The 13,905-nt window shown below is 46.3% G+C and overlaps 1 protein-coding gene across 1 annotated transcript in view; it reads left to right on the top strand.

Moving 5' to 3' along the window:
* Atp6v0a4 (ATPase H+ transporting V0 subunit a4) overlaps positions 1–13,905 on the top strand; it is a 42,405-nt gene that overhangs the window by 22,890 nt on the left and 5,610 nt on the right. Inside the window, exons 13-16 of the mRNA XM_029478635.1 lie at positions 2,269–2,362; positions 8,314–8,432; positions 9,468–9,684; positions 13,360–13,461. Of these exons, the coding sequence (XP_029334495.1) occupies positions 2,269–2,362; positions 8,314–8,432; positions 9,468–9,684; positions 13,360–13,461 (532 nt within the window). The remainder of the gene's footprint in view (positions 1–2,268; positions 2,363–8,313; positions 8,433–9,467; positions 9,685–13,359; positions 13,462–13,905) is intronic.

Below are 13,905 nucleotides of genomic sequence, written 5' to 3'. Positions count from 1 at the left end.
CCTCTTTTCATGGGAGTGCTATAACATTCCTTTCCTTCTTCCCTTCCTCTCCTCTCCCCTCCTCTTCCCTCCCCTCCCTTCTACTTCCCGTCTTTCTGTTTTTGAAACATGGTTATCCCGTCCTGCGGGATTCAGTTATTCATGGGTGTGAGGGGGACCGAGAACCTGGAAGGAAATGGGAGGAAAAGAAAGAGAGGCGGAGACCAAGTAGAATTGTACCTATCAAGGTCTCAGTTTATTAAGCTGAGGTGCCTTCTTTTTAAAGCATACATCGCGGAGAATATGGGAGGGGTCGAGGGGGAATTATACAAAGAACAAAGAAGTGGGCATCTGCTGACATGGGGGCTGAGGTCAGGCGCCAAACTTGCGGGCACTCTGCATCTTATCTCTGGAACATAGATCCTCCTTGACAGCCTTGGGTGTCAGGCTGNGGGGGTGGCAACCAGCTCTTAGCACAAGGCCATTTGATTTGTTAAAGAGATTTGAGAGGGGATCACTTTCTCACGGGATGGTCTCTGACACATGGTCTCACTGCACAGCCCTGTCCTTTAACATTTGGAGATACCAGTCTCCCAGGTTCTGGGATTAAAGGTGTGCCTGACTGTGCCCAGCCTATTTAAGTTTTACTTGTTCAGCCAAGTCTGTAGAGGACATAAAAGGGAGAGAAAAGGCAAGCAGCCTCATTTGGGGAGACTAGCTCTGGGAGCTTTCTCTGGGGCATTTTATTTGCTGGACATTTCTCATTCATAAATGAGCTCTCTGGAGAGAATGGAAGGTGTTTTGTTTTGTTTTTTAGTAAAAGAACTGAAATCAGGTCCCTGTATGAGCAAGTGGACCACCACCAACTCCATCCCCAGGCCAGATGGTGACAGTTTTTAGCTTGAGTTGTGGAAGTTCTCATAGATCTCATTTGGTTTCTCTGGAAGGCCCGGGCTCTTGGTGTAGAGGATGGCAATATAATAAAGAAAAATGAAGGCTAAAACTGAAGACAGATGGTTGGCTGTATTTGTACCCCACCCTTTATGATGAATAGGCATCGGAAGAAAAGCCTAGAAGGGCTTAATTTTGAACTATATTAAATATGTATGATTTCCCAAAACTACACGAAATTTCCTTTTCCCTGTAGTGTGAATGAACTTCTTGCTCTGCAGACCTGGGTAGGAGTGTATTTCTTTAATGAACCTGCAAATGGCTCCTTTCCCAGCTCCAGACTCTTCAGACACTCTGGAGTCAGAGTGGACAGGTGCTCAGCTGTACGCTCCAGCTAGCGAAAGGCAGAACCTTGTTCTCAGTGAGGCAGAGCAAAGTTAAGAGTTAGGTCGCTAGGCAGAGCCTGGGTCCTGGGCCTGCTTTCTCTGACACTTGGTGTCTGGAGACAATAAGCCTTGTCCCTGGGGCTGGGTGCATGATGCCCCAGTAAGGAAGCTACACACTAGTGTCCCAAATAAGCTTCCAGATGCCCTAAGCCTGGGACCACTGCACAGTGATGCGGCATGGAGAGAGTTTCCTGGGTGCTCTGTTACAGTGGTCAATCTTCTTTTCTTTATTTCAAATACATATTCCCTGGATTTTCTATAGAGTCTCATGAAAAAAGGGGGTGGGTGGGTGGGGCTGGGGACCTTCATTACCTGGTAAAGAAAGCACTTGCTATACCAACATGGGGACTCAACTTCAGATCTCCAGCATCCACTTAAAAAGTGGGGCATGGCAGTACAAATTTGTAACCTAGGCACTGTGGGACAAGAGTTGGAGGAGGCAGACACATCTTCTATGTTCATTGAGGAGCCTGACCAATGATTATAGTTTCTTTCTCTCCCCCACCATCTTTTGGGGGGCTTGAGTTTACAGAGATCAAGATCTATGTGTAAACATTCCATCTGTCCTTAAGGACTGGCCTAGATATCCCCTGGGAGACCTCCCACTTCTGCCCTTTACTGACTGCACCCCTCCACCCAGCACCACTTCATCAGACATGTTACAGTTTCTGGTCTTCCTGACTGCATTCCAGGCAGGGCTCTGGCTCTTTGGAAACTTGGGCTGTAAACCTCTGTGGTCCAGACAGTAATTTCAGAAGCCTAGGGTTCAGGGTAGTACCTGATACATAGTAGCTATTCTGTGACCAAATATGGAGCCATTGAGTGAGCAAAATTGCCACCTTGCCAGCCTCTGGGCTTTGGTTGGCATCCAAGCTCATGGCTGATGTCAGTATAGTGTTTCTGTACCTGACTGTTTTTATATCATGTTTGTCTCTCTACTTTGTTTCCTTAGTACTCATATCGTGGAAAACAGTCCATATTTGCAGCTGGACCCAGCCATCCCAGGAGTGTATTCTGGGAATCCCTACCCATTTGGGATTGATCCGGTAAGAATTCCTTCCGGTATAGATGATGTGTTGTTGAGATCTCCGAATAAAGAAGAAACAACAAACTGGGGATGAGGTGGGATAAACTCAGAGGGTTGCATGACAGGCAGAACTGTGTCTAGAAGTTGAATTCTGCCGCACATGGACTCTACTTCCTATATAGGTTCCTGCCCACTTCCCTCTCCAGCAGCTATCCCATTGCTGGCAATAACAAGCTTTCAAGGCACCCTTGCAGCCTGGAGAGGTAGCTCAGCTGACAAAGTGCTTGGTACTAAAAGCCTGAGGACCTGAGTTTGGTCTGCAGAACTTTCATGTCAAAAGCCAGATATGGACTGGGCATGGTGGTGCATACCTTTAATCCCAACACTCAGAGACAGAAGCAGGAGAACTATATAAACTTGAGGGTGGTCTGGTCTACATAGCAAGATTCAGTCTCAAAGAATAGAACAAAACAAAATCTTAGACATGGTGGTATGTGCTTGGAATCCCAACTATCAGGAGATGGGGCCAGGTGGCTTGGCCAGTGAGAGGTCCTGCCTCAAAAAAGGAAAAACAAGATGGTGGATAGTCCCTGAAGACATGCGTGCCTTCTCTTCTTCTCTGTCTCTCTCTGTCTGTCTGCCTGCCTGTCTGTCTTTCTGTCTCTGTCTCTCTGTTTCACACACACATACACGCATCACATACACACACAAGTTGATTGCTTAGAAAGTATATATATATGTGTGTGTGTGTGTGTGTGTATACACACACATTCACACACATATTAAATAAGTTACTTAATAGTTTGATCAAGCATCCTACTTTGGTATTTTCTTGCAGTGGGTAAGTAACATCTTACACTGTAAAGTATGATTTTAGCTTGTTTGCAGGCCAAAGGTCAAACTTGGGTATATCTTTAGGAACAGCCTACCTTGTGTTTTAAGTCAAGATTTCTCACTGAAACCTATGACTTGCTAAGTGAGCCCCAGGGACCCTCCTGTCTTTGCCTGCTTCGGACTAAAAGCACACACCACCACCACCACACATTTTTACATGAGTTCTGGGATTAAAACTTGGATTCTATACGTGCCTGGCAAACACTTCACCAACTCAGGTCCCTGTGGAATTTTGAGATGTGTTTCCTTTGATTTATTTGTTTGCTGTTTCTCTCAATCAACTAGATGTGGCATTTCCAAAGCCTTTACACTATGAGATCTCTGAGGGGGAAAAAAAAAAACAAACCCAAGTTGTGAATGGATACAGAGGTTCATTCTCATAAAGCCAGTGCATACAGCCACCAGGTGTCACTGTTGTGTTCCCAATCAACCATGCCTCCGGTAGTCTTGATTAATGTCATTCTCAGCTCTGTGTGGAACACAGCCTGAGTGGCCAGTTTCAGCTTCAGCAACTGAGAGCACGGCCTGGCAGTGGCTCTCCAGTCACCTCCCTCTCAGTCACCTCCCTCATGCGTGTCATCTCGTCCAGTTTCCCTGAGCTCTCCTCTCCTCACCCAAGAAAGCAGAAAGCACTGCCCAGGGGTTTTCAGACCCTACCGCTCAGTCCCAGCTGCTGCATTCTAAGTTTTATTAAAACAGGTAAAATCCTTGCAAGACAGTTGTAAACTGCAAACATAAAAGACAAACGTGAGTGGCTGATATTTTGTAAAGGTCTTACTTTTATTATTATTTTTGATTCTGCGTGTCTGTGCATGTGTGAACGCAGGTTCATGTGTGCATGTGTGCACACGCATGTGCCTATGTGAGTGCAGGTGCCCTAGCAAGGCGGAGGCATTGGGTCTCCTGGAGCTGGAGTTGCATGTGGTGGAAGCCAGATGTAGGTGCTGGGAATGAGCGCTGTGAGAGCAGCACATGCTCTTGACCACACTCCTTCTCTCCAGCTCCATGTGTTGCCTTTGCACAGCGGAAGGCTTTCTCATTGGTCAGGATGCCATGGCCAGGAAGCTGGCAAGGGGGAGATGTCAGGGTCTGGTGATTTTCCTTTGCTTTGAATCCCATTGTTCCTACCTTCTCTTCCTGCACAGCCCACACCCAACTGTCAGTGAACCCCATCTGTCCAGTTCTACTCTCCAGGCTCAGCAAGGCGCACATTACACGGTGGTATTTTTATTCAGCTTTAAAGAAAAATGAAATCATGACATTCGCAGGAAGACAGATGAAACTGGAAGTTACTGTGTCAGGCTAAACCAGCCTGCTGCAGACAGACCAATGCTGCTCACTTTCTCTTCTGCAAAGCCTAGACTTAAAGTGTGTGTGTGTGTGTGTGTGTGTGTGTGTGTGTGTGTCTCGGGTGAGGCTGGGGGGACAGGACTAGAAGGGGAATCATGAAAAGAACAAACGAGAGCTTAAGGAGGTTGTGGGGAGGAGAGAGTGTCTTAGGTTGCTTTCTATAGCTATGATAAAACACCATGACCAAAAGCAACTTAGAGAGGAAAGGGTTAATTTGGCTTCCTCTTTCACACCACAGTGTGCCATTGAAAGAACCTGGCAGTGGCTCTCCAGTCCTGGAGGCTCTCCAGAACCTGGAGGCAGGGACTGAAGCAGAAGCAATGGGAGAATGAATCTGTATTGGCTTGTTCTTCATGGCTTGCTCAGTCACACTTCTTACACCATCAGGACTACCTGCCCCAGCTGGCGTGCCCACTGTGGGTTGGATTCTCAGATATCAGCCATTAATAAGGAAAATGCCAACTGGACAATCTGGTGGCATTGTCTCAGCTGATGTTCTCTCTTCTCAAATGACTTCAGTTTGTGTCAAGATGACACAAACAAACACCAAAAACAAAACAAAACAAAACAAAAACCTGAGCAGGATGGATGGTAATGGAATCCAAGTGAGGATGATTTGAGAAGAAAGGGAACCAGGCAGAGTGGGAGCTGGTGTGCACCAGGGAAGACACAGGTGGAGTGGAATGAAGTAGGGCAAAGCCTAGTGACACATTCATGTGAAGATGCCAGATTAAACCTGTTACATTGTTACCTGTTAACTTCACAGGCCAGCAGCCAGCGCTCTTAACCACTGAACCATCTCCCCAGCCTCTCAAGTAATAGGAAAGCAATTTTAAAAAAGAGGAAGGAAATAAAAGCAGCCAAGCAGCCTAGAGTCCTATCCTTTGTGCAATTTTGCCACTTGATCACAATTTTGAAAGGGAAGAAAAAGACCATCAGGGTGAGAGAGAGAGGCAGGATGCTCAAAAGAAAGGGGAAACTGGTAAGGTTTAGAGCTTACTCACAGGAGGCCCTGGGTTCTAGCCCCAGCACCACAAGAACAAAACAAAACAATTCAATTGCTTGTCCTAAAATTGTATACGTATAATTTAAAATCTACAAAATATAAAATGTTGCAGACAGCAGCAGGTCTGGCAGCCATGGTCCTTACGTTTCGATTGCTGTTTGAACCAGAGACTGATGAAGGGTTTAATCATTATTACATAGTGTAAGGTTCCTTAACACATTCATTCACTGTGTTAGGCATTTTCCTGTGACTTGGATCATAAAATGCCTAGCCTTCATCATAGCAGAGCAGCTTTAAGGTGTTTTCAGTTTCCTTGCTCAGTAAGGGGATTGAGGCCAGGGTCTTGTGCACAGTAGCAAGTGTTCTGTCACTGAGCCACTCTCCATAGAGGGGACATGGTGGTTAAGAATTCGGCTGTTCTGGAATTCGGCTACCTGTGTCTGAATCTTGGTTTTTCCCATTCATTGGCTTTGTGATTTTGAATAAATGAACATCTCTGTGCCTATTTTGTCACCTGTAGAATGGGTATGACAACCAGAGCCCCGAGATTGCTTAGTGGATGGACCAGTCTAGTCATAAACATGATACATATCAGTTGCTACCTTATTCTTTTTTTTTTTTTTTTTGAGGTACATTGGTAACTTGTTTCTTTCTGAGATTATAATGAATTCTCTGTAAGTTTGTCTCTATAACTGGGATATTTGTATTTAAGAGAGTCTTTGTTGGAATTAAATGAGATCAGTACATCTAAAGGGCTTGATATATGCCTGGTAGGTACTTAACCTGTTGGCATTTGTAGTTTATCTGATTGGCTAGATCTCTAGTGTACTAAAGAGCCTACCCTCAACACTCTGATTGATGTTGTAGAAATGGATCACTTTGATGGCAGGGTCAGAGAGCAAGTCTGGAATAGCCTAGATGCCAGGTAGCTGTGCCAGGAACAGAGGAGGTGGTGAAAGACCTTAGTGGGGAGACTCCCACTCAAGTCCCGAGATGGTGCACACCCAAGGAATCATGAGAAACCGTCTTGATGCAAACACACAAGGCAGTTTAATGACGGAGCTCTGGGCCGACATGTATCTCACGCAGGAGACAGAGGAGTCGACCCTAAGGCTCAAAAGTTAGGGGTTTATATAGGAAAGGAGTGGGGAGTATGAGGGAAATTGGCGCAGTTACAGACAATTGGGCAGTTTAAACATCAGCAAGCAATGTGTGCGGGTTGGCACAGTAACTCTAAAGGGAGGGTGTTTATCTTTGTTGGCAGAGCATCTAGTTAAACTCAAACCATATCAGAAGGAACCAGGCCAGGTGGCCCATTACTCATCTGGATTTGTCCGGAGATTGCCCTTGCATGACTAGGAAGTTGCTTGTGATGGATGTGAGAAGGCTGTGTGGATTTCCTTTAAGATGACGCATCTCACAGGCACATGGGATGTCCTTGAATTTCTTGTGAGGTTGAGGGTACGAGTGAGGACTTTGAATGGGAATGCAAACCATGGTGTTAGTGAGCTTTCTGTGGCAAGGAAGGACATTAGTACTGGGACCATTAGCCAGGGTGAGACCCTGACTAGCCCCTGCCTATTAGGGCTGGAATACGTGCCAAGACCGAATGAAAGGCAGGAACCATGTCTTATCCATAGTGATTTTGACAACTGATTGTAGAAATGACTCAAGAAGGTTCTGGGAAATGCTTTGCCATGTGAATTATTCCATGAACTCAAAAAGGGGGGGGCAATTATTAGAAAGGAGTTGAGATACATTCTTGGGCCAACACTTTGCAGGCCATTAGACTGAGGCAAGTTTGAGACTCTCCATAGTATTTCAGAATATCTTCCAATTTGGCATGTACATGATACAGGTAAGCCATGTATCTTTTGGTGTGTGGTGTGTGTGTGTGTGTGTGTGCGCATCTGTGTATCTGTGTGTTTGTGTGTGTGTGGTGTGTGTGGTATGTGTGTGTGTGGGGTGTGTGTGGTGTATGTGTGTTGTGGTATGTGTGTGTGTCTGTGTGTAATTTGTGAGGGGAGTTATGTAGCAGGTGGTTAGATGACAGCTTCATGGGTTCTCTTCTTCCACCTTTATACAGGTTCCAAGGATAGAATCCAGGTTGTGTTTTTGTTTACTTCTTGTTGCTTTGATAAACACCATGACTACAAACAATTTGGAGAGGAAATGGTTTATTTAGCCTCACAGGTCACTGTCCGTTATTGAGAGGAAGTTAAAGCAGGAACTGAAGCAAAGGCTTTGGAGGGGAGCTGCTTACTGGCTTGCTTGGTTGCTCCAATATACAACCCAGGACAAGATGCTTAGGAATAGAGCTACCCACAGTGGACTAGGCCTTCCCCTTCAATCACTATTGAAGAAAATGTCCCACAGGCCAATCTCTGGAGGCAACAGGTGACTCTAGTTTGTCAAGTTGACAGAAACTAACCAGCCCAGGAAGCCAAGCTTGGCAACAAGTGTCCTCACTCACTGAGCTATCTCAGAAGTCCTCATCTCTGGATTTCTTCCAGCATCTAGCTATCTGATCAATGGCACCAATGCTTCTAACACTGTCACCACAGCTGCAGTGACAACAGGCTCATCCTTTCCCTTCTCTGAGCCCGATGTCATGTTGCCCCCAGAGGAGCTCTCTGTAGCTGCTTTCTGTGCTGTAGCCCCAGCTCCTCCAGGCCTCCTCAGTTCTGCCTCATGTCTTTCTTGTCACATTTCTTACCCAGATTTGGAACCTGGCTTCAAACAAGCTCACATTTTTAAACTCCTATAAGATGAAGATGTCAGTTATCCTGGGAATCGCTCATATGATTTTTGGTGTTATTCTCAGCCTCTTCAATCACATGTGAGTTTCTTCTTTAAAAAATGTTTTAAATTATGTGTATGTGTGTATGTGCATTTGGGTGTGGATATGGACACGTGAATGCAGGCTCATGGACCCCAGAAGCTGGAGTCACTGGTAACTGTGAACTGCTTAGCACAGTTCTAGGAACCCAACTTGGGTCCTTTACAAGAACACAAGGACTGATACGCCAACTTCTACCTATGTGTGAACTTCCTTATTCACCCTCTGCTTGCTCATCTGATGGCACTGATGAGGAAGAGAGACAGAGCTACCCTTGAGCCTTTGTGTGGCAGGTGGCTTCCCTGTGGGTCTTGGCTTGAGCTGAGTTGAGGTGGGCTAGTTGGTCAGAATCGGGAGCATCTTTGTTTCTGTCATGCAGAGTCTGTTGAAGTATGTGCTTTTCACCAGAAAATATCTTAGGGTTCAGCAGGGGGCTGAACCCCTCGTGTTCCCCCTACCTGAAAGAAAAGGTTGATATAGTATCTAGTTGATTTTCCACTCAGAGGGTCAGGGAGGACTTGTGTGAATTCTGGCCAAGGTGCTCCCAAACCTGGATAATCCTGAATGTCTCACAGCTAGTCTCTCTCTCTCTCTCTCTCTCTCTCTCTCTCTCTCTCTCTCTCTCTCTCTCCCTCTCTCCTGTTCGTGTCTGCACTCTGTTCCTTTCCTTCCATCAATATCTGTCACTTGAAAGCTTCTTAAATATACTGATGCTAACAGTGTGTGTGTGTGTGTAGAGCATCATACATGCTTGCTCAGTGTGCCTTGAACACGGCAGCTGACTGCAGGTACCACACAAATCCCTCTTGCTACCTAGGAGTAAGTGGGGCATTGGCCATAGAAATGAGGGAGAGCTTGAACGGGGAGGGGGGGCTTGGGAGGTTTGGGGGGGGTTGGGGTGTGTGGGTGGGTGTATACCCTGTATGCCAGCAGGTGCTCAAGAAGGCAATGAGCACTGTGTGCTCTAAGGGACGCGCTTAAGCCTAAGCACCGATGTTCTGTTAACGTTGTCTTAGCTGTGTTTTCCACCCCTAGTTACTTCAGAAGAACCCTCAACATCATTCTGCAGTTCATTCCTGAGATGATTTTTATGCTGAGTCTGTTTGGATACCTGGTTTTCATGATCATTTTCAAGTGGTGCCAATATGATGCCCACACATCCCGGAAGGCTCCCAGCATCCTCATCCACTTTATTGGCATGTTTCTGTTCGACTACGATGACTCTTCCAACGCACCCCTGTACGGACATCAGGTAGCTCTGCTTTGAAAATACCTGCTAGACCCACTCAGTCCCGTAAATGTCTCTCACGGTCCGAGTACCGCAGAGAGTCGTTCTTTGCAAGATCGAGCCATCTTAGCACTCCGGGAAGAACTTTGGGTTCTCATTAAATAAGAGGACTTGGCTCAACTTTGTGCTGCCAGTCTTCCTGCTGGGGTAATGCACAGGGACATTATTGTTGAGGAGTTGGAAACTGGCTAGGAAAAGGGAAAAATAATCCTTGTGATGGATTGGCTTGAATTGTAAAATGCTCCAGTTTTAAACCTTGAAAGTTTAAAAATCTTAGACTGGCAAGATAGCCCAGCAGCAGGTAAGTGCCTACTGCCTGCCATCCTGATGACCAAGTTCAATTCCTGGGACCCATATGGTGGAAGGAGCATTTGTTCCTTCCTGAAAGCTGTCCTTTGATCTCCACATGCATGCAAAAGAAATATAAATAAATAAATAAAATAAATGAGTACCTTAAAGGTCTCACTTGGGAGGCCCAGGCAGGTGGATCTCTAAGTTTGAGGTCTTGTATAAAAAGTGTTCCAGGACAGCCAGGGCTATACAGTGACACTCTGTCTAAATATAAACAAACCAATAAAATCTTTTGTTAAAAAAGCAAACTTAGCCGAGCGTGGTGGCGCACGCCTTTAATCCCAGCACTTGGGAGGCAGAGGCAGGCGGATTTCTGAGTTCCAGGACAGCCAGGGCTATACAGAGAAACCCTGTCTCAGAAAAAACAAAAAACAAAAAACAAACAAAAAACCGAAAGCAGAAGTTCCTCTGTTTCCACAGACTATGGGTTTCTGGAAAAGTGTGGGCCAAGCTCACGCTATCCCATGATTCCCAAAGTCAGCTGGCACTCACCCCTACTTTCTGTTCTCCCATAGATGTATGTTCCAACAGTTTAGGGTTACTCTCACTCTGACCTTTCCCATTCCCTTTAGCCTCTTTATCAGCTTAATATCTGCCCCTGGGGGTCTACGGGGGATTGTCCTAGGACATAGAAAACCCCTCTTGAACCTCAGATCCACGGATGCTCAAATCTCCTGTGTAAAATGGTGCAGTATTTGTGTAGAGCCCACGTAATCCCCCATGATCCACCATTCACCCTAGAGACAGAGTTTCTGTGTATAACAACCCTGGCTATTTTGGAACTCACTTTGTAGACCAGGCTGGCCTCAAACTCACAGAGATCCACCTCCCTCTGCCTGGCCAGGTGTGGGGACTAAAGGAGTGCGCCACCGTGCCAAGCTCTCTCCTACATTCCCTGGCTCACTTTGGCATCTGGTGCACTGGAAATGCCATTAACTTGCTGCAACACCATTTTCTAGGGGAAATAACAACTAGAAAAAGGTCTCGAATGTGTTCAGTACAGAGAGTTTTGTCTTGTTACTATTTTTGACTGGGTACGCATATGTGGAACTTGCAGAGATGGATAGTTGAGTATAACTTACTATTTTCAGCAGGTTTAAATGTTTATTTGTTAGGTATCTTAGTAAGTGTTTAGGCGAGCATACTCAGCACGGGTTTCATCAGGCACCATCATACACATGTGTTGAGGTGAGTGTACATATCACGGGTTTCATCACAGCACCATCACACATACGTGTCGTCATACTTCATCCCATTTGTCCTCCCCCTTCCTGCTTCTCGTCCAGCATGTTGCTTCTCCCCATAAAGTGTATTTTATCTTGAAAAAATAGAAGTGCTCCCTTGGGACTGGATGTAAAGAGAACTCACTCAATGAACCGTCCTTTCACCCTGGCCTCGCCCAGAGATGAGCGAATGCAGGCAGAGGGCCGCTGTTTATCAGTGGAAGACCCCCTTCCACCCTGACTCCTCCGGACCAAGTTCTGTGGCTAGGATCACACTGGCGGGGCTTCCTTGGAAGCCAGGACCTGCAAGCATTAAATGTCCCAGCTGACTTTGAGCCTTTTCCCTGGCTCTTCGTTGTGTTCCCTTCCCTCCGGAGGCATCGAGCAAGAAGAAAACCTGCCTTCTGACAAGATGTACGAGATGGTTTTAGATAATAATCAGAGAAGAAACCTACTTCAGAAGGCCCTTTTGTGTCTGACTTGTTCAACATATTAGGCAACCTTAGCTGGCCCCAGAGTGCTGGCACAAAGGGAGTGTGTCTTAAAGGTTCCTTTATCCCGAGCTGGCATCAGAGTGAACGTTTCTTTGGATCTCCCAACAAACCTTTTCTTGTAGATACTGGTCTTAGAGTAACCAGGTAACAAATCCTTTCTTGTAGGATTTGGCCTTGGAGTAACCGAGTGTTTCCAGTGTTAACTATGCGTAGAGAGGCCAGGAGTTCACTTCGTTTGGAAGAGGCACCAGGCATTGCAGCCAGTGGTTTCCCAACTTCTTCTAGTCCAAAACATTACAGCGCATTAGTTAGTTGCCTTCCCAAGGCCACCTAGAAAGGTTAATTATGGTGACACAGTTTGAGATTTCCATAACCTCAGTCTAGAGTCACATGATTGGAACAAATGGCAGTCTCTAAAGTCTCCTCTCAGCTTTGCCCTGTCTGTCTTCGCATACACACCCCTTGCCAGGTCTAGGCACGGGAGGTCTGGAAGGACAAACGGCAAAAATTGGACCAACGGCAGTGAGGTAGCTTTATGTGCAGGGCCTTCATTGGGTAAGAACAGGGCGAGGAGACGTGGCTCCTCCCTCTTTTGGAGGGGAAGAGACTGAGCCGATATGGGATAAAATGTTTCCACTGGGTAGAATGTGTTGCCAACATCACCTGACAGGAACCTTGAGCTGGCAAGAGCAGCTGAGGAAACTGGAAGGCTCCGGTGCTGCATTTCCTTAGCTCTGGAACATTTTTCTGTCCCTGCCCTAGTCAAGACACCTGCCCCTCTTTACTAGCAGCTGAATCGCTCCTCAGAACTGGGAGATGTAGATGAGAAGTGTGTTAAAAAAGAAAACAAAAAAACAAAAAAAAAAACAAAGTTGGGGAGGGGCCTGAAAGGAAATATGAAGCTGGGGATTCCTCTTGGGTCTCAGCAGTGGTCAAAGGGGGAAATCATGAAAAACGGGGCTCTGAGTGCTTGGCAGACATCCCAACCCACAGGGGAGGGGCTCTCTGGTGGGGGACAGACATGAGGCAGAAAGCCTTGTAGAGGGTGTGGGGGAACTCTTGGTTCTTTTTGAAGGGGGAGGGAGAGGGAAGGAGGATGAGAGAGCTCAAATAATTACCTCACACTGGAAGAAATATGTAATTATTGATTAACTATAAGATGACCAAGGCTTGCTTTCAGTGGAGAGATGGTTAGAGTCACATGACCTGCCAGTTTTCTTCTGCAACCTGGGTAACTATGCTGTGTAGCAGAGTTAAAGGGGAGGGAAACAGAACTGTCTTTATAGTGTGTCCTGAGGGGCTTGACTGGTTCTATACGCTGTGAGAATATCTCAAGGGCTGCATAGAGAGTAAGTGATGCAGAATGGTTTTCATCCTTCCATGGGCACAGAGCACCAGAGGACAGCATTTCTCTGTCTACACTAGGAATGCAGCAAATGTGAGGGTGACTTGTTGGGGCGCTTTAGATGGCACAGGGGATGCTGAACCCCTTGAGCAGGGGAAGTCCCACTGTGCATGGAAAGGGCACTTCGTGGTCATCTTAGTGACTGGTCATTGTTTTGATCTTACAGCAAGAAGTCCAGACTTTCTTTGTCATCATAGCGCTGGTGTCTGTGCCGTGGATGCTTTTGATTAAGCCATTCGTTCTTAGAGCCAAGCACCAGAAATCTCAGGTAAGTGCTGGCTTTTATTTTGCCCACTGTGGGCCATAGCACACACTCCTAGAAGTGAAGTCTCCGGTGGGGAGAGAGTGATGGGCTTCCCTGCAGGGCCTGGGAAGGTCTCAAGAGTGTAGAGTCCCACGAGGGCGCTTTACTTCCAGCACAATGATGGTTTATTTCCCAAACACAGTAAGTCTTGAGTTCTTTAGACTCTGCTCATAGGATGGATATATGTGTGTGTCCTATCCAGAATTAATTCTGGATTAATTATTCAGAGTTAGTCTGAAGATTACTAAGCATCTAGACTGTTGTTTGGTTTACTTTTTTTTTTTTTTAAAGACAGTGTCTCAGCAGGGCACTGGTGGCACACACCTTTAATCCCAGCACTTGGGAGGCAGAGGCAGGCAGATTTCTGAGTTCGAGGCCAGCCTGGTCTACAGAGTGAGTTCCAGGACA

Source organism: Mus caroli, chromosome 6 (assembly GCF_900094665.2).
Source record: "Mus caroli chromosome 6, CAROLI_EIJ_v1.1, whole genome shotgun sequence".
NCBI classification, from domain to species: Eukaryota; Metazoa; Chordata; class Mammalia; order Rodentia; family Muridae; genus Mus; species Mus caroli.
The sequence above is the reverse complement of the archived record's forward strand: the minus strand, read 5'-3'. Positions and strand labels throughout refer to the sequence as shown.